We start from the raw sequence: 23,028 nt of genomic DNA on the forward strand, positions 1-23,028 counted from the left end.
TAAAAAAAAAAACACCCATGTTCCCAGTAGTTGTAGAGGAAAGTTCTAGCAAACCTTTAAGTAACAGACCATCCCAACTGCATATAAGTGTATATATAACTCAGACGTACAAAGAGGGCATAGTTCTTAACTCATTTCATAAGGCTGGCATAACCTTGATAACACAGCAAGGCTCATGGCAGATAGGAAAATTATAGCCAATCTCACTTCATGCAGTGAATGTTAAATCCCAAACAAAGTGCTAGCAAATCTAATCAAGCAACTTATTAAACTTGACATTATGTCAAGTTAACCCTAGAAACAAAAGGATAGTGTAACATTAGAAAATCTGTTAATACATTTCATTACATTAAAGAATTAATGGAGAATATTTTTCAACTGATGCATATTACTTATGATAAAAATTCTTTGCAAAGAAAATCAAGAATGGACTAGAAAGGAGTTTTCTAGTTTCCCATTTACCAAAACCTAAATATTATTTTTCACACAAAAAATGTCAGAAGCAATCCTTCTGAAGTTGTCTCTTCCAGAAAACTAACTTGAATTGGAACTTTATTAAATATACATTTCATGTCATCAAGTGTAGCACTTAAATGTCCTCTGATTAATTCAGATATATAAAATTGTCCCCCTATTTTGAAAGTAAGCTCCTTGAGGGTGCCTCATGCATAAAACTTCTTTTGTACTTTCTACAGCATTTTAGTTTTATATTCAGTCCATGTCAGGTATACAGAAAACATGTTTGATTAAAGAATATCAAGAAAGGGCTCCTAGAGTGTCTTAAAAAATAACTTTCTTTTTCCTGTCTATAGAAGTAATTTATCTACATTGTAGGGTACTTGTACAATTTCACAAAATATAAAGGAGAAATTAAAACAACCTCAATCTTTCTTGCCAGAGATGACCACTATTGACATTTTGGAACATTTTTCTTCTGTGAACATTTTAACCCAATAGAGCTTATACTCCTTGGGCATAATTTTATACCTTATTAATTTCTTTTTATAGGAACATTGCCTCTTAACCAAAATTTTAAATTATGATATTACATACCAAATTTACCTAAACATTTCCCCACTATTGTACTTTTAGGTTGTTTTCTATAAACGGTGGTATTTTTGTGCCTACCTTTTCTATTTTATTTATTTATTTATTTTTTAATATTTATTGTTTAGTTTTCAGCGGACACAACATCTTTATTTGTATGTGGTGCTGAGGATAGAACCCGGGCCGCAGGCATGCCATGCGAGCGCGCTACCGCTTGAGCCACATCCCCAGCCCCCTTTTCTGTTTTAGATTTCTTTCTTAGGAAAGGCCATTAGAGTTCTAGAGATAATTTGGTTTTCTCCAAATATTATTTATATCCTTTAAAACATACTGATTTGTTTCAACTGAGTCCCTGTGTCCTTTTCCCCTCCTTCCAAATTCTAGTTTACGTAGAGTGAAAAAAGTAGAGGAGATAAGGAAGAGGAAAAGAAACATATCAAAAGTGGACAGCACTGGGCAGGAATCAGTGTCAGGGAAGCTGTTATGTGAATTTTCCCTTCACACCTGACTATTCCCAGGGACTCCTCCATCCATCTCCCTCTCCCTCTCCTGTCTTTCTCCAGAAGCCTCTTATATCTCCTCTAGGAAACCACTCGAGAATAGAGAATTCTTACCATAACATTTCTAAGTTCTTATATTTTGTCTCTGTAAAAGACTGTTTTGGTTGCTTCCTCTTTTCAGGCGATCTTTGAACATTCATGTCATAAACAGACTGAGACTCTTTCTGGCTCAGGAACACTTGTCTCTTAGAAAGTTCGTTAAGGTTGTTCAAATCTGAATTAGAAAGAGCATAGATGGGTAGATGCTGATATGGAAATCTTCTCTCCTCTTCATCTCTGCATTGTTCCCTTTCTTTATTGATATTCAGCATTGAGTGATATCCAGTAGAGTTTTTATATAATACCCTGTCAAAAGCCTGCTTTGGTGGAGCAAATATATTGGAGGTCACTTTGGGATCCTGGCTCCTAAATGCTCTTGAGTCTTGTAAATCATTGTTAGAGGCGTTTGTGAGCACAATTGATCCATGCTTTACTGAAGCATCTATAGGTTGATTTTGGTTTTGTTGCAGTCTTGGAATGTCATTCTGGTTTCCTTGACTGACCATGAAAGACTTGAGGCCAATCTGGCGTTTATGCTGTCTCCGAGCTTTGGGCTTGGCTGGTCTTTTGGATGGTTGCTGGCCGCTGGCTATTTCAGAGGACTGACTTCTTGGTACATTGCTTGATTTTGTACCTTCATATTGAGACCAGTGCTCCTGATAAATCTAAAAAGATGTTGTCAATTAATGTAAAATTATAAGATTGGCACTCTTTACACATTTTTAAATTAGTGTTTTTAACTGGGAATTGAGACTTTGATTTATTTTTTTGAACCAGGGATTGAACTCAGGGTTGCTTAACCACTGATCCACAATCCCAGACCTTTTTATTTTTTTGAGACAGGGTTTTGCTAAGTTGCTTAGGGTCTTGCTAAGTTGTGGAAGCTGGCTTTGAAACTGTTATCCTCCTGCCTCAGCCTCCTGAGCTGCTGGAATTATAGGTGCATGCCACCATGCCCAATAGGAATTGTGACTTCTGAGAAGGTGACCATGAAATTGAAAACAGATAAAAGAGTAAGTACAGAGGGTCCTTTCCTAACTTCAGGCAACTAGAGGTAAACCAGAGTGATTCTTTTAGGGAAAAAAATAGATTATGAGCCTAGAAAGAGATCAAGAACTTAGAATGGGCTTTGTATTAAAGACAAATCTTTGACTTAAAAGGGAAGTGTTACCAAAATCAGGTGTGGGGTGGGAAGAAGCTTTACTGCTAAAGAGTTGTGCAGGAAAAGAGTAGAAATCTACATCAAAATAGGCAAGCTTATTTTAACTAAATGAATATTTCAGAAATCCTAACTGGAAAAACATCAGTGATATGTTTTATTAACCAAATTCAAGTTTAATGTGAAACACTGGATTATCAGCTTTTCTTTCTCATACAGGTCAGAAGCTAGAAATGACCTCTTCACCAGATGAAACAAATTAGATTTTATTCAGAAGATTATAAAAGAGTCTGAGTTGTGATAGGGCATCTGTGAAACCACAAGGGTTGTTTTGCTTCTGTTCCTTAATATAGCCTGTACTTAGGCAATCAAACATCTGGGGGGAAAGATTTCAATTTCAGAATAGTCTTTATGCTTTTCAAAGCCTGGTAACAACAAAATGTACTCCCAGTATAATAGATACACTATGCAACTATACTGTGCTACATCCATTTAGGAATATTTCCCAAGGAATAGAGCACTCATTACTTTGTGAAAAATTGGCTGAGTTAAGAGGTCTTTGGAAGGAATGATTAAATGCTTACTGAAAACAATAAGATGACCATATGCATCAATATGTCATACAATTGCAACTTATTTCTCCCTTTCTGAATACACATATTTAAAAAACCTCTGTGTCCTAGATCTACACAATATTAATTGAAAAATGAAATAATTAATTAGATCACTGGAGAAGAAAACATACTGAAGTGAGTAAAGCATGCGTTTTGTTCAAACTGTTTCAGTTTACTACAGAAGAATAATAACATTATTGTGATAAGGGTTCTTTTCTTATTTTACCTTTCTGATATGGCCCCTAAGACTTATCCTGTTCTTTTATAATATTAAGTAGTGTTTAATTTCTAATGAAATCACAGTATAATGATAAGATTAAGATAAATTTAAAACAGTAATATGTACTATTGTTATATTGATTTTTAAGTAAGAATGACTTCTAATTGAAAATTTAGAATATTCTCTTTGGAAATTTGAGCTTTCTGGGGGAATTGGTTATATGCTGATTAGTTACTATAAGCTTTTAATTTTTACCCATGGTGTTCCATAAAAAGAAAAAAACTTGCTCCTATGTTTGGGTAAGTAAGCGTTCTTTCTTCCATGAAGCATATTAAGCTGCATGGGGAAATATGGGCAAAAAGGCTCTGCATACACAACCCGAGAGCATCCTTCCTTGCCCTGGCTCCAGAAGAAAACTGCTGTTTTACAATTTTATGGGTGTATTTGTGAAACACACTGCTCTTTTCATTGCAGTCTTTGCAATTTATGAAGGTCAGGACAGCCCTCGCTCTGCTATGATCTCTAAATACTAATTGATGTTGATAATGTCATTCTTTTCAATGTTTGTTCAGCCTTTAGCTCACTAGAGAAATAAGTGACTAGGAACTCTTTTTCTGTTACCATCTGACTGTAAATCTCCCAGTCTTCCCTCCCCATCCCCACCAAGGAAAAAACCTATCAGATATTTCATTTCTGGGCTACCAGGTCCCGAATCCTGGGCTGTCACTCGACTTTGACTTTAATCATGTCGTTACCTTTGCTGCTAATGACTTGGATCACAATCACACTCTTCACAGGGTGCTTTGTCAACAAGGCCAAGGACTCCTCATTTTATGAAACTTCAGTTGTCTCAAGTGTTAAATCCTCTGTTCAAGTAAATATAAGTGCTCAGAGATGGTATTTCAGTCTCCAGAAAGGAAGACATTTATGGGCTTGATATGATTTCTCTCACCTTGCAAGCAGCCTACTTGAGATCTCCAGTTTACTCAAGATTTATTACCTTACAATTGAGGCATCAGGTGTCACTCTTTAGGTGGCAGGACCTGAGCTCCCTGACGTTAATACACAAAGCCATTCTCAGGCTATTTAATCTCCATCAGCACTGAGATCCCCGATTTCATCCTACTCTCACTGGGGTTCTTTTGTTACTAACATTTGCAATCGGTACATCCTATATGCACTCAGAATAACTGCTTAATGGCAGTGGGTTTTCACAGCACACACAGAGGGTTAGCACTGGGAAATCTTGATGCCTAATGCTGGGAGGATAATTTCTTGGTAAGACCCATCCTTAGTCATTAGTGTTTGTTCATACTGCACCATCCGAGGGAAGTTTGCCCCCAATCCTGTGAAAGCCATGTCCGTTCAAAGTAGAAAGGAGAATGTATGCTCTTATCCTGACCAGAAAGTCTATCTGCTTTAACACAAAAGCCACTCCAGCTCTGGGTCATCTTGTCTCAGCCCTCGAGTCCTGAGAGTTGTACCTGAGCTCCTAGATCAGCTTGGGAGTACAGAAACTCCCATAGTGTTCTGTTTTTCTGCTGTGTTCATTAACAATAAGACTCAAATCCCTGAAGCTTGAGTTTAAAAATTCCATTTGATAATATTAAGAAAATTATGAGCACAGATATTAATTGGCTCTAATTTTCATTGTCAGTAAGAAAGAACTCTGTTCATATGCATGGAAGAAGCATAGAACTATTTTTTTTCCATTTGCTCATTATAATTTAATACAAATTGTTACTTTAACCAATTCCCCAAGAATACTGTTATTTCCTCTTATTCTATCTCACTTTTTGTCTTATTTTTGTAGTGCATGTTAACAGTTCATATATTTTAAATCTCCATGGTTTTGCTTCTATTGGTTTACAACACAATCTTTTGTTTTATTTATCAATATACTTATGCTTCCTGCTCTTTATTCCTCCTATATTAGTGTTTCCATCTCACATTATTTTTCTTCTGTCTGAAGAATGATCTGCTATTTTTTCAGTGCAGCTCTGTTAACATGTCCCTTTTAGTTTGTTCTATTCCAACTCTCTTCTCATCTAAAGATTCCAATTTGATTGTTCTTTACTTTTTTCCCTCCTATAATTAGGATGCGATTAAACTAGGACCTCATGCATGCTAGGCAAGGGCTCTACCACTGAACTGTATCCACAGACCTTTTAAATTTTATTTTGAGACACGTTCGAAATTGTCCGGGCTGGCCTCAAACTTTCATTCCTTCTGCCTCAGCCTCACGAGTTACTGGAATTATAGGTATTTGCCACCCTACCCAGGTCCCCTGACAAAGATCTGTTGGAAGTACTGGAGGCAAAACTGAAATCATAGCTCTTTGAATGGTCCTACAGGCTCCCCCCCCACCCCCTGCCCCGGTACTCCCCACTCAGGGGTGCTTCACCACTGAGCCATGCGTACCCAGATCTTTTTATTTTTTATTTTAAGATAGGGTCTTTGCTAAGTTGCTTAGGGCCTCACTAAATTGCTTAGTCTGGCTTTGAACTTGAGATGCTCCTGCCTCAGCCCCTGTGCTGCTGGGATTATAGGCATGCGCCACTGCGCCTAGCCTTTCATACTTTTTCTTTTACCTTTTCCTTATTTGCAGCTGAGTTATTTTAGAGTGGCAAGAAATAAAACATCCTATTTCAGCATTGTGAATGCTTTACCTAGTTGGGAAACTTTCTGTCCTTTCTCCTGACAACATATTCCTCACCTGGTATTATGGTCTGAATGTCTGTGTCTCCCCCAAAATTCATGTTAAATCTTAACTGCCAAAGTGATGGCATTAAAAATGGGGCCTTTTGGAAGGTGACTGTGTTTTGAGGGCAGTGCCTTCCTGATGGGATCAGAGCCCTTGTGAAAGAGGCCCAAGGGAGTTCTTTCAACCTTTTCTGCCACATGTGAACACTGCAAAAAGGGACCCATAGATGAACCAGGAAGCCCTTACCAGATGAACCTGATGGCTCTTGACCTTGGACTTTCTAGCCTCCCAAACTGCAAGAAATAAATTTCTGTTGTTTATAAGATGCAGTCTATGCGTTTAAAATAGTAGACCAAACTAAGACAGCTGGGAAGGATCTTCTGCCAGTGGGAGAGTGCTTCCTTTTATTACCTGGCATGGGTCATGAGCTAAGTGCCACGTTCAGTCTGGGCACACCACTGAAATGGGGCTTGCAAATCCCATGACGACTCACAGGAGAAACTGGGTGCAGTGGCACATGCCTGTAATCCCAACCTCAGGGAGGCTGAGGCAGGAGGATTGCAAGTTTTAGGTCAGCTTTGGTGACTGAGTGAGACCCTTCCTCAAAAAAAATAAAACTGGGCTGGGGATGTACAGCACATGGTTAGAGCAACCCTAGTTCATTTCCCAGTACTGAAAACAAAACAAAACAAAACAAACAAACAAACAAACAAAAAAGGATTCCCAGGAAAGCACAGAATGATTCTGGACAATAAGACCTATGTGGAAGAGTGAAATGATAAGGGATTACTTGGCTTGAAGTAAAGATTTCAGGCATGTACAAGAATCTCACATACAAAATGATGATTGTTCTTTTGCAATATTTGCAGATAAATTTTGGTGCCCTGTGCTGCCTCTTCTGGGACAGATCAGATGCTGTCATTTCTGGGGAGACTCCTCAGTCCTCTTAGGGCAAAATTAGGTGCTCTTTTAGTTTCACTGCATTTTTGTATTTACTTGCATATTATTGTACTATGATGATTACATGACTATATGCCCACTAAAGTTCTGAATGCCTAGAGAGGAGGAGATATTTAGAAAAAATATTTTTCCTTTTTTATTTTTTGCAGAGCTGCTGATTGATCCCAGGACATTGAGTATGCTAAGTACTCTACCACTGAGCTGCAACCCCAGACCTACTTGCAATATTTTAAAAGAGAAAACACATGGACTTAAGTCTCAGGCATGTCTTCTGTCTTTCCTCACCCTATCTCTAGTTTCTTATTCTTTTCAGCATATAAATGTGTTTAATCTTTCCTCTGAAAAAGTAAAAGGAAGCTCACAGAGACCCATTCTCTGATTAAACTATTCTTGAACTCAGAGCCAAGCATCTTGACAGTGTAGGCTGTGCTGGTCTCCAGACCAACTGTCACTGGGGACCTCTGCACCCCACAGCAGAGCATTCAATCTCTGTGTTCATACCACTCACAGAAACAGCTCTGCATAGGCTGCCACTGCCCTCTTAGTGGCTGAGCCCTTTGGCATTACCTTTCTACTATGAAGTTATTTGAAACCTACAGAAAGATTGCAAGGAGAGCCCAGAAAACTCAAAGATCCTTACCCAGATTCATGAATTTTAATATTTTGCTGCAGTTAATCATTCTATGTGTCACTCCAAATTTAGAAAACACGCAGACATACAACTTACATTATTGTTTTTGCATTAACTGCTGTTTTTTTCCTGAATCATCTGAGCCTTGCATGAATTACACATATGATGCCCTTTCCATGACACTTTTTAAACTTGTCTTTGCAGTGTTCAATTCTGTTCACTGATTCCTCTTTCTTGAAATTTCATGTCTCAGGTTCCCTGATTCTGTTTTATCTACTTAGCTTTCCTCCTGTATGGCAAACCCTTCTGAGACTCTGACCTTCTATCTTCTTCCTCTACCACTTCCCGCCCTTAACATTTTACTATGGGGCCCCTTCTGGTTCTCCACACTCCCCTCTGACTCCACACAATTTCTGGGTCATCTCAGCAATCCCTATAGCTTCAATCCTTCAAAAAAAGCTCCTGATGCAAGTGGACATGGCTAACTTAGATGTCCTCCTGACTTCTACAACCAGATCACATGTCCTTTTTCCTCTAGGCATCACCAAATTCAACACCAGCCACCATCCTGTCCTCACACCCTCCTCCCTTTGTCTCCAGTGCCCAAATCCCTCCTCTCCTCCTCAGTGGTTCTGGTACCACAGATCACACATGTAGACACCCCCGATGACGCTCTTACCTTCTGTTTAAGCAATGGATTCTACTTCCTCACCACTTCTGTGCAGGGGCTGAGGGATTAGGTGTCACCCTGAACTAAAAGAAGTTCAGTCGAGTGGGTGGAGTAGGATCCCACCACCACACAGAAAGCTAACCAACTGCGCGTGGAGTGGATGACAAATACAGAGCAAGTGTGACCACCATTCCACACCTTGCAGAAAACACAGCAAAAGCCATCTTCCTGGCTTTGCTCTCTCTCTAGTCTTATCCCCTTTCAATCTGTTCCTCAGACAACAAAGTGATTTTTCTAACACACAAGCCTGATTTTGTCATTAGCCTGCTCAAAATTTGCCAATGGCTACCTCCTGTCCACCCAATAAAAATCTAACAGTTTTGGTGGACATAAAAGCCATTTACAATCTGGCTTCTGCTAACCTGTCCACCCCACCTCACACAACTCTCCTCCCTTGTCCTCTCTCCTTTAGTGACTGAAGTGTCTGGAATTCTTAGCACATATCTTACTATCTTCTCTCCCACATCTTCACCTTCACACCTGGTGCCCTGCGCTGCAACCTTCTGGGACAGCCCAGATGCTGTCATTTCTGGGGAGGTTCCTCAGTCCTTTTAGGGCAAAATTAGGTGCTCTTTTAGTTTCACTGCATTTTTGTATTTACTTGCATATTATTACTATTATATATTAGTACTATGATGATTACATGACAGGATGTCCACTAAAGTTCTGGATGCCTAGAAGGGAGGAGATATTTAGAAAAAGTATCTTTCCTTATGTTTTAATTATTTATTTTTTGAAGAGTTTTTTGTTTTTAAATTTGTTAGTTGGTTGGTTTTAAAACCACCTATTCTCAGGCAGAATCAACATTATCAAAATGGCCATACTACCAAAGCGCTATAAAGATTTAATGTAATTCCTATAAAGATCCCAATGATGTTATTCATGGAAATAAAAAAAGCAATCATGAAATTCATTTGGAAAAATACTCTCAGAATAGCCAAAGCAATCCTTAGTGTGAAAACAGACATGAAGACCAATGAAACAGAATAGAAGACACAGAGACACACCCACACAAATACAGTTATCTCTTCCTAGACAAAGGCACCATAAACATACTGTGGAGAAAAGATAGCCTCTTCAACAAATGGTGCTGGGAAAACTGGAAGTCTGTATGTAATAAAGTGACACTGAACCCCTATATCTCACCCTGCACAAACTTAACTGTAACTGGATCAAAGACCTAAGCATTAGACCAGAGACCCTGCACTTACTAGAAGAAAAAGTAGGTCCAACTCTTCAACATGTTAGCTTGGGAACCAAATTTCTCAAAAAGAATCCTAAAGCACAAGAAATAAAATCAAGAATCAATAAATGGGATGGTATCAAACTGAAAAGCTTCTTCACAGCAAAGGAAACAATCAAGAACGTGTACAGAGTTCCTACAGAGTGGGAGAAAATCTTCGCCACCAGTAACTCAGATAAGGCATTAATTTCCAGGATATACAAAGAACTCAAAGAACTCAAAAAAAAAAAAAAAAAAAAAAACCAAAAAAACCAAAACACCTAACACCAGAAAAATAAATAACCCAATCAATAAACGGGCAAGGGAACTGAACAAATATTTCACGGTAGAAGAAATATGGTCAAAAGAATATAAAAAATGTTCAACATCTCTAGTAATTTGAGAAATGCAAATTAAAACTACACTGAGATTCCATCTCACTCCAGTCGAAATGGCAGTCATAAAGAAAACAAATAACAACAAATGTGGGCGATGAGGTGGGGCAAAAGGTACTCTCATACACTGCTGGTGGAACTGCAAATTGGTACAACCACTATGGAAAGCAGTATTGAGACTCCTTAGGAAACTTGGAATAGAATCACTATTTGACCCAGTTATCTCACTCCCTCGGTGTATACCCAAAGATCTTAAAATTGGTGTACTACAGTGATACAACCACATCCATGTTTATAGCAGCTCAATTCACAATAGCCAAACTACAGAAACATCATAAGTGTCCTTCAATGGATGAATGAATAAAGAAAATGTGGTATATATACACAATAGAATATTACTCAGCCATAAAGAAGAATGAAATTGTGGATTTGCCAGTAAATAGATGGGAATGAAGAATATCATGCTAAGTGAAATAAGCCAATTCACAAAAAACAAAGGCTAAACATTCTGTCTGATTTGTGGATGCTAACCCAAAGCAAGGGAAGTTGGGGATGGGAATAATAGAAATCCACTGGAGTAGAGAAAGGGAAATAAAGAGAAAGGAGGGAGAGGAGAATAGGAAAGATGGATTAATTGGACATAGCTTTCCTAGCCTTGTATTTATATACACCAGGGTAACTCCACATCGTGTACGACCACAAGAGTGGGAACCTAAATAAAATAAGTTATACTTTATGTATGTATATTCTGTCAAAATACATTCTACTGTCATGAATAACTAAAAATAAAAATTTAAAAAATCTACTTATTCCATAGTGCCTAGAATATAACAGGTACTCAATAGATATCTGTGTGAAATATTTTGATATATTCTTAGTAGTTAGAGTCATTCATTGTTAGGGGGAGTTTACTGAAGGATCTGTAGATTCTCTGAAAGCCATCTTTAAAGAAAAACATTTAAAGAGGCCCATTTTCACTTGGAGATGCACTTAGTGACCTTTAAATGTGTCTTTTAGTTTTTTACTAATCAATTTTTTTTACTAATCAATTAGTACATTTTTACTGAGCACCAGCTTTGGGGAAAGCCTTGTCATAGGGGACACAAAGGAAGATATAATCTTAACCTTTAAGGAGCTTCTAGGACTGGGATGTAGCTCAGTGGTAAATTTCTTGCCTTGCATGCCCCAAACCCTGGATTTTATCTACAGTCCCCCAACCCCATCCCCCTGAAAAAAGACAAAATAAACTCAGAAAATAAGAAGCTTCTAGTATGATAGGTAAAAGAAAGCAGGCAACAGGTATAAGACATGGCAACCATGAACACCCTGAGTAAGCAGTATAGACAACAGGCTCCAGAGGAGCCAAGGTGGGCAGAGGAGTGGGTAGGGGAGCTGGGAGGCCTTGCAGGACATTTGAGGGAGGACAGAAACGAAGGCACTGAACTTGGCTAGTCGAAGAGGAAAGAGAAAGGCAGCCAGGAGTATCTGCATGGCGAGGGCCAGCCAGCATGAAAGACGCACAGTGCTGTAACAGACCTTTCTAAATGCAGAAAGGGCAACTTCCCTTGGGCCACTCTGTGTCACCATTATTTGATTTCTAACAATCTTTAGGCGTTTTGTTCTAGTTTGTCTTCGTCCAAGAGTAGGTTGTGAACATATTAATCATAGTGTACACACAGAACAGAAAGCGTTGTCTGGCTTTCTTCCGACAGGCTTCCACACAAAGCTGCTTCCTGCCTCTGTCTAGAGTTGTGCCATGATTCAAGCACTCTCATTTTACCTAGATGATTTTATTGTTGGCAGAGAATTCTACCATTTTCCCTAGTGACAATTATGAAAGCTATGTGTTGCAATAATCTTCAATACTTCAAAAATGTTTTCTATAATGATTTAAATAACTAGAAATCAGTGGTCTCAGAATCATAGCATTTTGTAGCTGAAATGGACCATAAAGGTCATTTATTCCAACTCTTCATTTCACAATGAAAAAAACAAGGCTTTCAGGGAAAGTTGAGTTTTGCCCCCAAATTATACATCCAATAAATGACAGGTCAAGGACCAGAAAACCCTGACCCAGTCCACTGCCCATAATGCAGGACATGCCTTTTGTGCTGCCTTGGTTCCCTGGATCCTGCTGGCTACGCTCCCTTGGCTGGCTCTCTATCAGGGCTGTTGGGTAGATCCATGCACCCCCATCTCACTGCAGGAGAGAGTCAGTCCCCAAGCTCTCAACTTCTGGGTATGGCCCCCTGGCATCAGTTTTCAGAAAGCTCTGGGAAACCTACTGTTTGACTGACTGCTTGATGGATTGATTCACATCTTTAAGAACAGCATGGAGACCACAGGGAGAAAAAGACACGACTTAGGCTGCTCCTATTTTCTAACTTCTTCGAGGCTGGGATGAACTTTATTATCTTTATTATTACCATTACTGCAGACATAGTTGTATCTGATGATGTTGATATGCTTTATAGGCTCCATGATTTCAAAGGGCTCATCCCTTCTTAATTGGGGATAAAACCTGATCCAACAGTGACTCCACATAATTCCATAAGCTGATTCAGGAAAAAAATATTCAGCTACTACTGCTTTTTCTGTTTATTCTAAAGAAATAATCAGTGGGGAAAACTGCAAAAAATATCTTCCCCCAAATCACATTTATGGTTTCAAAGCAGAGCTGTGCCCCGCTCTGAGTTACTCCATGATGTACAGGACAGCAGTTTTCAGGCTATGCTAAAACCTCTGCTACTCTGTTTTGTAAAGCAATAGTTTGCCATAAAAGCAACTCCATTTTGAGTTTAAGTGCTGAGGTGGAATGATTCTATACCTTGTTTGCATAAGTGAATAGCCACCACCTGCCTAGCATAAACTGATAAGGCATAAACTGATAAATTCGTGCTAATAAGAATGACCACCTGTGATCTTATCAAATTAGTCAGCAGCACATGGATGCATGGGCATATAAAACTCATTGGAAAAACAAGCCTACTGGACACACCAGATCACTAGGTGATGCAATGCCCTCCCCTGACACCCATAAAAGGAGGAGCACCCTGGACTGGACACAGCTGCACCCTGATCCCTTCACCTAGTCGCTTGTCATGAGCCTTGCCCAAGAAAACTGCCACAGCAATAACCTCTGAATCTCTGTCCTTGGACTTTAGCACAGTGTGGTTTCTCCTGCTTGGGATGACCAAGCTGACATCTCAAGCTGACACTGTGAAACTGCTGTCCATATGAGTAGGCTTCTGTGTTTTGACAGCTCTGCACCCTGAACAAGTTCTCTGGCTGGTTTGTAGTCTTATCTGACCACCTACAGTGACTCTTTGGGAATAAACAATGTTTTCTTTGCCCTTAGTTCAGCCTTCTAAATGCCTGTGTCTGCCTTAATCCTTTCTAATCTTTTCCATAACATACACACACACACACACACACACACACACACACACACACACACATATATGACTTGGTTGTTATAGATATTAGAAATTATCTATAATTGGAATTGGCTAGAAAAAAAGAATCTGTGATTGACTGGCTTATGACTACCAGGTGACCCACAAATATTCAGTGAACTGCCACTGATGAGAGTGGTGTAGCCTGTGAATTGTTATTCAATGAATTCTGACATTGTGGACAGGGACAAACATATTTGGTCTGTTAGTGACATAGCACACTAACAACAAAACCCATGGCCTAAAAAGTTGTCCACATGATAAATTATCAGCTGGTAAACTTTCACATTCTGCAAAAGAGGGTTTGTAAGGCTCTGAAGACTCCCATGCACCCAGTCACCTAGGGATAATGGGTGACTGCCAACTCCCAAAGGAACCAGATAAAGGGGTAGCACAGAACTGGACAACATTTTGGAACTATGATTTCCTGATTTTTCTGAATTTCCCCCTGCACTCCCTTCTGTGAGAGCTTTAGCTCTATGTTTAAAGAGTGATAGGATGATCATATGAGAAAAAGAACTTTTGGTGAAACAGGTAGGGGTGGCTGCCTGACCAACCAATGGCTCATCAGTCTCCCCCATAAGGGATGGTGGTGAACTAACTATTCTCAGACAAAAAATAAATCCCCAAGAACTCAGTGACAAGCATGACTTATATTCAGCAGTATCACTTGAAACACACTTAACATGCAATCTAGTTAGTAACCTTTAACTGTTGTGCTCTTTGATGCCACTTGTCCTCAGGATCGATGGCAGCATTTTCCATCTCTTTGGCATTCTGAACAGACGTCTTGCCAGTTACTCTGATGGGGTAGTAGATCTGAGAGGGTAAAACATACATAGCATGTTAACTGGTTCATTTTAGTTTAGAGTCAAGAGACTCAAGTCTGTGCATTCTAGAAGGGTCTGACAGGGCTGGATTTTTTATTTTCAGTTAATTTCAAAGATTCCTCTGTAGTTTTCAGGGACCTGGATAATTCCCAAGAAAAATGGGAATAATTTTGCAGGCATTGAGGGAAATGTTTTCTCTTGCAGTCATTGAGGGGAAACTGGTGTTCTGAGGTCAAACTACTCCTTTACTTGAAATGCCATGCATACTCAGGAAACCCAATTTTAGACTAGATACATGAAGAGGATACTGCAAGGAACATTTGATCATATCAACAGAACTGTGATGAAATAATACTACACAGATGCTCCTTGACTTACAATGGGGTTGTGTCCTGAAAACCTGTCATAAATTGAAAATGCATTTAATGTACCTCACCTACTGAACATCAGAGTTCAGTTTCATCTACCTCTAAGTATGCTCAGAACACTTACATTAGCCTACAGATGAGTGAAATCATCTAACAAAGCCCATGTTACAACAAAGTTTTGAATATCTCATGTAATTTTTGGTATATCTCTTCTAATTTTTGGAATACTGTACTGAAAGTAAAATACAGAATAACTGTAAGCATATACTTTTGTACTATCGTAAATTTTGTCAGGACATCTGTACTCCCAAAATGATGACAACAGCAACAGAAATAACAATATCTAACATAACAACAGAATGCTCATGGTATGGCAGCAGTTGTCCTAAGCCTTTAACATAGGATATATCAGTTAATCCTTGTAACGACCTTATCAGACAAGTACTATAATTATTATTTTTGCTTTTTTTTTTGGTACTGGGGATTGAACCCAGGGGGCTCTATACATGCTAGGCAAGTGCCATGCATACCCACTAATTTTTACTGTTTATTTTGAGATGGGGACTTGCTAGTTTGCCCAGGCTAGCCTATTACTTGAGACCCTCCTGACTAAGCCTCCTGAGTTGCTAGGATTACAGGTGTGCACCATCATCCCGGGCAGGCATGTACTATTATTGATCTAATTTTTGAAAATTAGTAAACTAAGGTACAGAGAGATTGAGTAAATAGCCCAGGACCAACAACTAGTAAGGAGAACAGCCAGGTTACCTAATTCCGGAGTTTGCATTTAAACATTTTGCTAAGCTAACTTACTCATTAGAGATATCCTCCCAGACCTGCAGAATTTGTACTTCTGCCACTTAATGAATTTGAATGATGTGGATCAGTGGTCTTTAAAGTCAACTTTAGTTAGATAGTAGGAAAACCTAGGGAGTGTTTAAAAATTACTAATGCCCTAGTCCCCCCACAAGCCAGTTAACCTGGAAGTTTTGGGGGGTTGCTCCAGATAGTGGTGTATTTCTAAAGTTCCCTATGTGTTATTTTAAAAAGTAAGAAATGGTCTGAAAATTTGTCTAATTTGCAGTCATACTTAGGAATAACTGATGCAAGGCAGACACATGGGATTTCGGATCCCAAATTATTCAATGATGGGCCCTTTGTTGCCTCCATTGGCTACTTATTTTAAAATAAGAAAAAAGGTTCTGTGTTTATAAATTCTAGCCATCAAGAATATAGTTTAGAAAGCAAACTTTTTCCTTTTCTTTCTTTTTTTGAGATGAGGCCTTTCTGTGTTGCCTAGGCTGGTCTTGAACTCATGGGCTCAAAATGATCCTTCCGCTTCAGCTGCCTGAATAGCTGGGACTATAGACACAGGCCACCACACCAACCCTGGTAGATGTCATCCACTTTCTGCCTCAATAGATGCCTTATCTCCTGGAGGGCATTACCCACTTTTCATGACTAGGACATGTTTAAAGATCAACCATGGGTTGAGGAAGAGAAAGGGACCTCTGCTTCATTCAAGATGAACACAGTATTCACTGTGCAACCCAAACCCATCACTGAGCAACCCAAACGCGGGCTCTTCCTTACACAAGCAGAAATACATCTTTCCGTATTTTCTGTCCCTCTGTTCTTTGGAGAAGCACAGAGTGGCCATTCTCTGGTTCTTTGCCTATAAATGCTGTCAAGTCTCTGCTTTTCTGGACTGAGGTAATTAATCCTTAAGTTTGGCTCCAGGCTTTGACGCTTTTCTGTTACATTTCCTCTGCTGGGCTGCCTAGCGTGACAAGTGGCCAGCAGTGAGACTGGAAAGAGCATGGGATGTGGCGTCTGTGAGCCTTGTGTTCAAATTCCCCCCTGCAGCTTACTTTCACCTCATGCTTACAAAGTGCAGCACTCAATTTAAAAAGAGGTAAAAAATATTTGTTAAATATTAAATCAGGAGCTGGGGATGTGGCTCAAGCGGTAGTGCGCTCGCCTGGCTTGCGTGCGGGTTCGATCCTCAGCACCACATATAAACAAAGATGTTATGTCCGCCGAGAACTAAAAAATAAATATTAAAAAAAAATTCTCTCTCTCTCTCTCTCTTTTGATAGGAAAGGTAGCAGAATACAACAGTTACTAATAGGGCATTATGTAAAATTGTGGATGTGTAACCGATGTGATTCTGCAATCTGTATTTGGGGTAAAAATGGGAGTTCATAACCCACTTGAATCTAATGTATGAAATATGATATGTCAAGAGCTTTGCAATGTTTTGAACAACCAATAAAAAAAGAAAAAAAAATCACTAAGCATAATATTAAAGAATTACAATGTTGTATTATTAAATTTATAATAGAAAAGCTTATAGTTTTCCATGTCACTGAAAAAAATTAATAAAAATATAAAATTGTCAACTATTTGTTCAATAAGGTAAATTATAATATGCTTAACCACAATAAATATAATAAAAGTCATATGTATTAAAAAAATTCTCTCTCTCTCTCTTTAAAAATAAATAAATAAATAAATAAATAAATATTAAATCAAAGTAAATATTTGTCAGTGAAGATAACTTCATTCCTGACCACTCTATGTGGCCTCTGTGGCACAAGGGACAACATCTTATTTCTTCTGAGTGTCACCTTGTCTGTCCCTAAACTCTCTCTACTAACTATTAAATAGCTATCACAATTACTGTACTTACATACACGCTGTAAAGAGATAAGGTGGCTAGGCGCTGTAGATGCTTAGAAGCTTAACGGTAGATCTGAAAGTGGGGAAAAAAAAGTTTTTCCTTGAATTTTCATTCCTAAAATAGGCCACAAAAATGTACTATTTGATCATGGAATTCTGATTAAAAGTGAAAGTAAAATGTTTTCTTCTCATTCTTCCCACTTTTTATCAACCTTTCGGTATTTAAAAATCTACACCATCACCAGCCTTATCTATTTACCATTTATATGTAAGTATTGGTTTCAATGATTAACTTCCTCTGCAAATGGGAAATCTCACATCAAGAAAAAGTTTAATTTGCACTGAAACAAAAAGTTTAGGGCAATAAATGCTGCCTCTCAAGGTCAGGTACCATTTCTCAAGTTTCTATCTTGGTCCTTCTCACAGTGCTAGTTCAGAAACACCCAATGACAGGAAAAGGTTCGTTTTTACAACATTTGCTGGTGCTTTTACAAAGATTTTGATCCATTAGTATCACAATGTTAAAGAGAAAGCTCACTCGTTTAAGAAAGAATAATCAACCGTGTCCTGGAGGAGAAATGAAGGTCAAGAGATTAAAAAAAAAAAAAAATCTAACCAAGCTGACTAAGTTGGTGAGAAAGTAATCCTTCTCCAACCTCAAGTGGCAGTGAACTAGCTCTGGAAGCTGTGAGCAAGAAGCTGAACAGTTCCACAGATCTGTCACTAGGATGCCAATTCACCGACTTGTGTAAATGCCTAAGAAATAAAGGGAACTTGGGTTTAGTTCTTTCAGCTTATCACTGGTGATATTAAATTACTCTATAGACAATGATGGGCTCTCTGATGTGGTTCTGATGAAAAGTTTACATGTTAAAAATACAGAGTCTGCTGCTTCCTTTCCCAGAGAAGGAAGGATGTGCAATATTCCCTTCCACAGGCTCTTTTGGTGGAACTCGGTGGCTGAATCACCCCAGCGAGACTCACCGGGCAAGTAAAGAATACTTCTACATTATCTCTTTGAAAGTGGAATGGGACACAACCTCTGCCAGCTATTTTTTTTTTTTTTTTTGTGAACCATTCTATTAATACCAATCAAATCGAGAAAATGATCAAATGAAATTGCATTTTGAGCATCATAAGCTGTGTAATGTCTATTCTGTTAAATTGGGGCCTATAATTGCTTCTCTACTGAAAAGATACAACAAAGACAGCAATCATGGCATGTCATTATCCCAGACTAGAAAACCGGCCTTTGCAGGGAGGACTTCAAAGGCTTGTGGTTCTCGAATTGCATTTGGCTGCTATTGTTGAAGCGCAGGCAATCTTGATTAGGTGTTTACACTGAGGTAAGGCGCAGAGCAGAGAGTCTGAGTGCCTGGGTCTAGAGCCATTAAAAAATTGTACATTATGTTCCTTGCTTTGAAGTGAGGGTTTGTAGGTAGGGAAGCAACTGAGATTGAGTACAGCTGAGCTAGACTGGGCTGCTACTTCTCTCTCAAAGAAACTCTTCAGGTTCTTGGAGAATCAGACCGTGCCACAGAAAACAAATTTAATGCTTTACCAGGAGCTGTATGTGAATTAGTGATCTGCATAGACACACACTGAAACAAGCATCAGTAACCATATTAAGTTCTGCTGTCACTGGAGGTTTTGCCCCTTCTTCCCCTTTATATTCTGTTTTTACTATTGATCTTACATTTACATAAAGCGAGGAGCCCCACATTAATTTATTAGGTTCTTTGTTATGCTCATTCCTTGAAGGCACTGTATTGATAGTTAGCATGTGTCCAAATTAAATACGCCCAAGTGTCTTGATTTTTTTAGTGTGGAATTTGCTTACCATCATTCCAACACATATGTTATGTAATCCTTCTCTTTAGGCACTATCATCAGATTCTGGGAGCATTTCTTTATTAACCTCCCTAATGAGTGACCTCAAGTATTTATTTCTCTGCCCTATTTCTAAAATATTTTGCTACTTTTCAGTTTATGCCTGCCAATGTCGGCACTGCTGCCGCCTGTATTTATATGTGACCCATAAAACAGGCAGAAGCACCGTGACACAAGCACTCTCCCATTTATCAGGCTGCCTCGCTGATTTTAGCACAGATGCTTTGATTCTTGAGGCATTAGGATTATTTAGTTATTTACTGACAACACACATGAAATATTTGGGCTCTGCTTTGGCCCCTTTCTCCATTCCTATAGAACATTCCTGATGTGTTTAGCCTGTGCATACTCAACAAGAATTTGATGACACCGAAATCATTGGTTATATTATTTTTTACATTCGTTTTCAGTGTAAGATATTTGAGTTTTAAAACCCCTAAATTAATTGGCAGTCACCCGCTTAAAAACACTCCAATTCTTTCTCATGTCCCGAATCTTTACAGGTGTACAAGACCAGGTGCCTCGGGCTCCCATCTACTTTCTTCTCTCTCCTGCTCCGCTGCCTCTCAGTTGTGCCCAAGGGCCACACACACCACCATCTCTGGGTCTACACACACACCATTCTTCGTTTGGAAATTTCCTTTACTTCACTTATTCTGAACCACCCTATTCACCATTCTTTCTCTGGCTGAAATGTAAATTCTTCTAGGGAGTCTTCCCTGATCCCAGAGGAAGCTGCATAGGTGCACCAAGCATATGGCCTTGAGCCCTACACTTTTCCCTTTGTAACAAGTGTCACCCTGGTATCCATGTTGGATTTCCTTTCTGGACTTGAAATTCCATGAAGGCAGGACTGCCATGCTGTACAGCTCCAAGGGAGCTGCTTACCCGTGCCACCTGGCGGCTCTGGATATTCCTGGCCATTGGATGCTTGATAAATACAACCGAAAGACAAGTTCAACACACATTGCTCACTGAACTTTCCACCTTCATCAGAATACATATAATTGGCTGTGCACATACACAGATTCCACAGCCCAGGATCTAATCAATCGGGGACTTAAAATATTGGGGGGCAGAAATTAGGTCCATATTGAACATGTACAGACTTTTTTCTTGTTATTATTCCCTGAATAACAGTCTAAACTATTTACATTCCATTGAGTATCATAATTAATGTAAAGATGATTTGAAGTATATATGAGAATAAGTGAAGGTTGTATGCAACATACTATTTTATTTATGGGACTTTAATGTTTTCAAATTTTGCTATCTATGAGAGGTTCTGGAACCAATTCTCCACAGATACACTGGACAACTGTATAGCTACTTATTTTTATCTTGTTAGATTTGTGATTTATATTAAATCCTGGCAGTCAACTGTTAATAAAATAAGGTGGCAATAGAGACCTGGTCTTCCATTCTTCTTCCCCTTGCTCATTGAACCCCAGGCCCACTAGTCTTTCAGCTTCTCAACTTTGCATTTTTGGTCCCCTCTTCCAGGAACTGCTTTATCTACTTGATGGTATATTCTCTCACCTCCTTTATACCCTCTCAGGGACACCTTGCCTCATAACTTATTTAAATTGTAATTGTAATTTTCCCTCACTTCAGTAATCCTTACCAGTTCTGTTTCATTTTTCTCCTCACTTCCTCCTAATACCCAATTTATCTATTTCATCTATTGCCCATCTCCTCCCAACAGAAGTTAGCTTCACAAGGGCTAAGACTTTGGTCTGTTTTATTCAGTAATAGACCCCAGGCACCATGTCAATGCTTGATATATATATATATATATATATATATATATATATATATATATATATATATATATATATATATATTAAGCTTTCAATACATATTAAGAGAATGAAATAATTGGCCATTTCAAGAATGCCAAACAGATTTTTAGAAATATCCCATGTAACTCATGTAACTTATAGCAAGGTTGATAACTATTAATTTGAACCCTCCTGAACAAACCAAGAATATGTAGTATGATGGTCAAGGTACAGACTTAAAGAAAAAATCATTTACTGCACAGCTTGCGCACTGTACTCAAATTTCTCCCTTACTAAAATCCTTCAATGATTCCATATCATCAGAGGCAAGGATTAACTCTTGAGTACGGTGGTTCTAAAGCTTAAGTTTTTATCAGAATCACTTGGAAAACTTGTTAAAACACACATCGCTGGGCCTCACCCTGAGTTTCTGATTCAGGATGTCTGGAATGGGGCCAAGAATTTGTGCTGCTAATAAATTCCCAGGTGGCAATGGTGCTGTTGGCCTGGGGATCTCATTTTGAAAGCTTTTCCTTTAAAATGACATACAAGGATCTATGTGAAAGGCACCAATTTCTCTACCCTAAATACCTGCATCCCCATTCTCACAATCAGCCTCAGCAGTATCTACTTTCTCCTTAACTAACTCATTGAATTAGGGACTTTTCCATCTTTCATGGTGCTATCCCAGCCAGTACCCATGGCTAGATGCTCATGGTCGTGGGCTCCTTAAGGTTACCTTGGAACTTCTGCTTCCACTAGTTGAGTCGTTCATTTGCCAGGAGTCTTACATTTGTTCCCAACCTATGTGTTCCGATTGTGCTTGCTGTATGTAAAAATTAGGTAATCTGGAGAAATCTGAATGTGAACACAGAGGTGTGATTTTCATGAAAACTAAGTTAAATGATCTAGAATTACTCAATAAAAATAAATGGCAAAATAAAATGTAGGGAGAAAAACAAGTAAAAGATTAGGGGAAATATTCATAAAAATCCAAAGAGACTATGCTTTTGCATTGTTTCTAAAGGCTTCCTAAATTTGTTCTTTGCTTTTGAGAAATCAAACCTGGAAGACATAGATGTTCTCAAATTGATGAAAAGAAAATGGGAACTCATCAGGCACAGTGGCATACACCTGTAATCCCAGTGGCTTAGGAGGCTGAGGCAGGAGGATGGCAAGTTCAAAGCCAGTCTTAGCAATTTAGTGAGGCCCTAAGCAACTTAGTGAGACCCTGTCTCAAAAAGCAAAAGGACTTGGGAGGTGGCTTAGTGATTAAGTACCTGGTACCTGGGTTGAATCCCTGGTACCAAAAAAAAAAAAAGCAATTCAATGTGTTCTTATATATTATATGTGAAAATGCAATAGTTAAGGTATATTGTTAACATTTCCCATGTCTTCTCTGACCAATTTATTTGATTTAATTAAGCAGCTACTAGTTTCAGAATAGCAGTACTGAGTCTCCTGAGGTACTGGCAGTTTTCCAATTAAATAGTGCTCTTTCACAACTTTATACCACTACACGTGGTCCCTTTACCTGTAGTTCCTCTACTGCTACCTCTATTATTATTATTATTTGTAATTGTAGATGGACACAATAGCTTTATTTATTTATTTTTGTGTGGTGCTGAGGATCAAACCTAGTGACTCACACATGCCAGGCAGGCGCTCTACCACTAAGCCATAACCCCAGCCCTGCTACCTCCGTTACTAACATTTACTTCTTTTTAAAGAACCAGTTCCA

The 23,028-nt window shown here is 38.8% G+C and overlaps 1 protein-coding gene across 4 annotated transcripts in view; it reads right to left on the reverse strand.

The window, feature by feature from the left end:
- The window catches only part of Jhy (junctional cadherin complex regulator), a 68,104-nt gene that overhangs the window by 19,536 nt on the left and 25,540 nt on the right, over nt 1-23,028 (reverse strand). For 2 of the 4 annotated variants that reach the window (XM_076846248.1, XM_076846250.1), the window contains exons 4-5: nt 14,442-14,555; nt 1,662-2,311 (exon numbers count right to left, since the gene is read on the reverse strand). In XM_076846248.1, the coding sequence (XP_076702363.1) occupies nt 1,662-2,311; nt 14,442-14,555 (764 nt within the window). The remainder of the gene's footprint in view (nt 1-1,661; nt 2,312-14,441; nt 14,556-23,028) is intronic. The other 2 variants (XM_076846249.1, XM_076846251.1) reach the window with 2 other exon arrangements.

This window comes from Callospermophilus lateralis, chromosome 2 (assembly GCF_048772815.1).
Source record: "Callospermophilus lateralis isolate mCalLat2 chromosome 2, mCalLat2.hap1, whole genome shotgun sequence".
NCBI lineage: Eukaryota > Metazoa > Chordata > Mammalia > Rodentia > Sciuridae > Callospermophilus > Callospermophilus lateralis.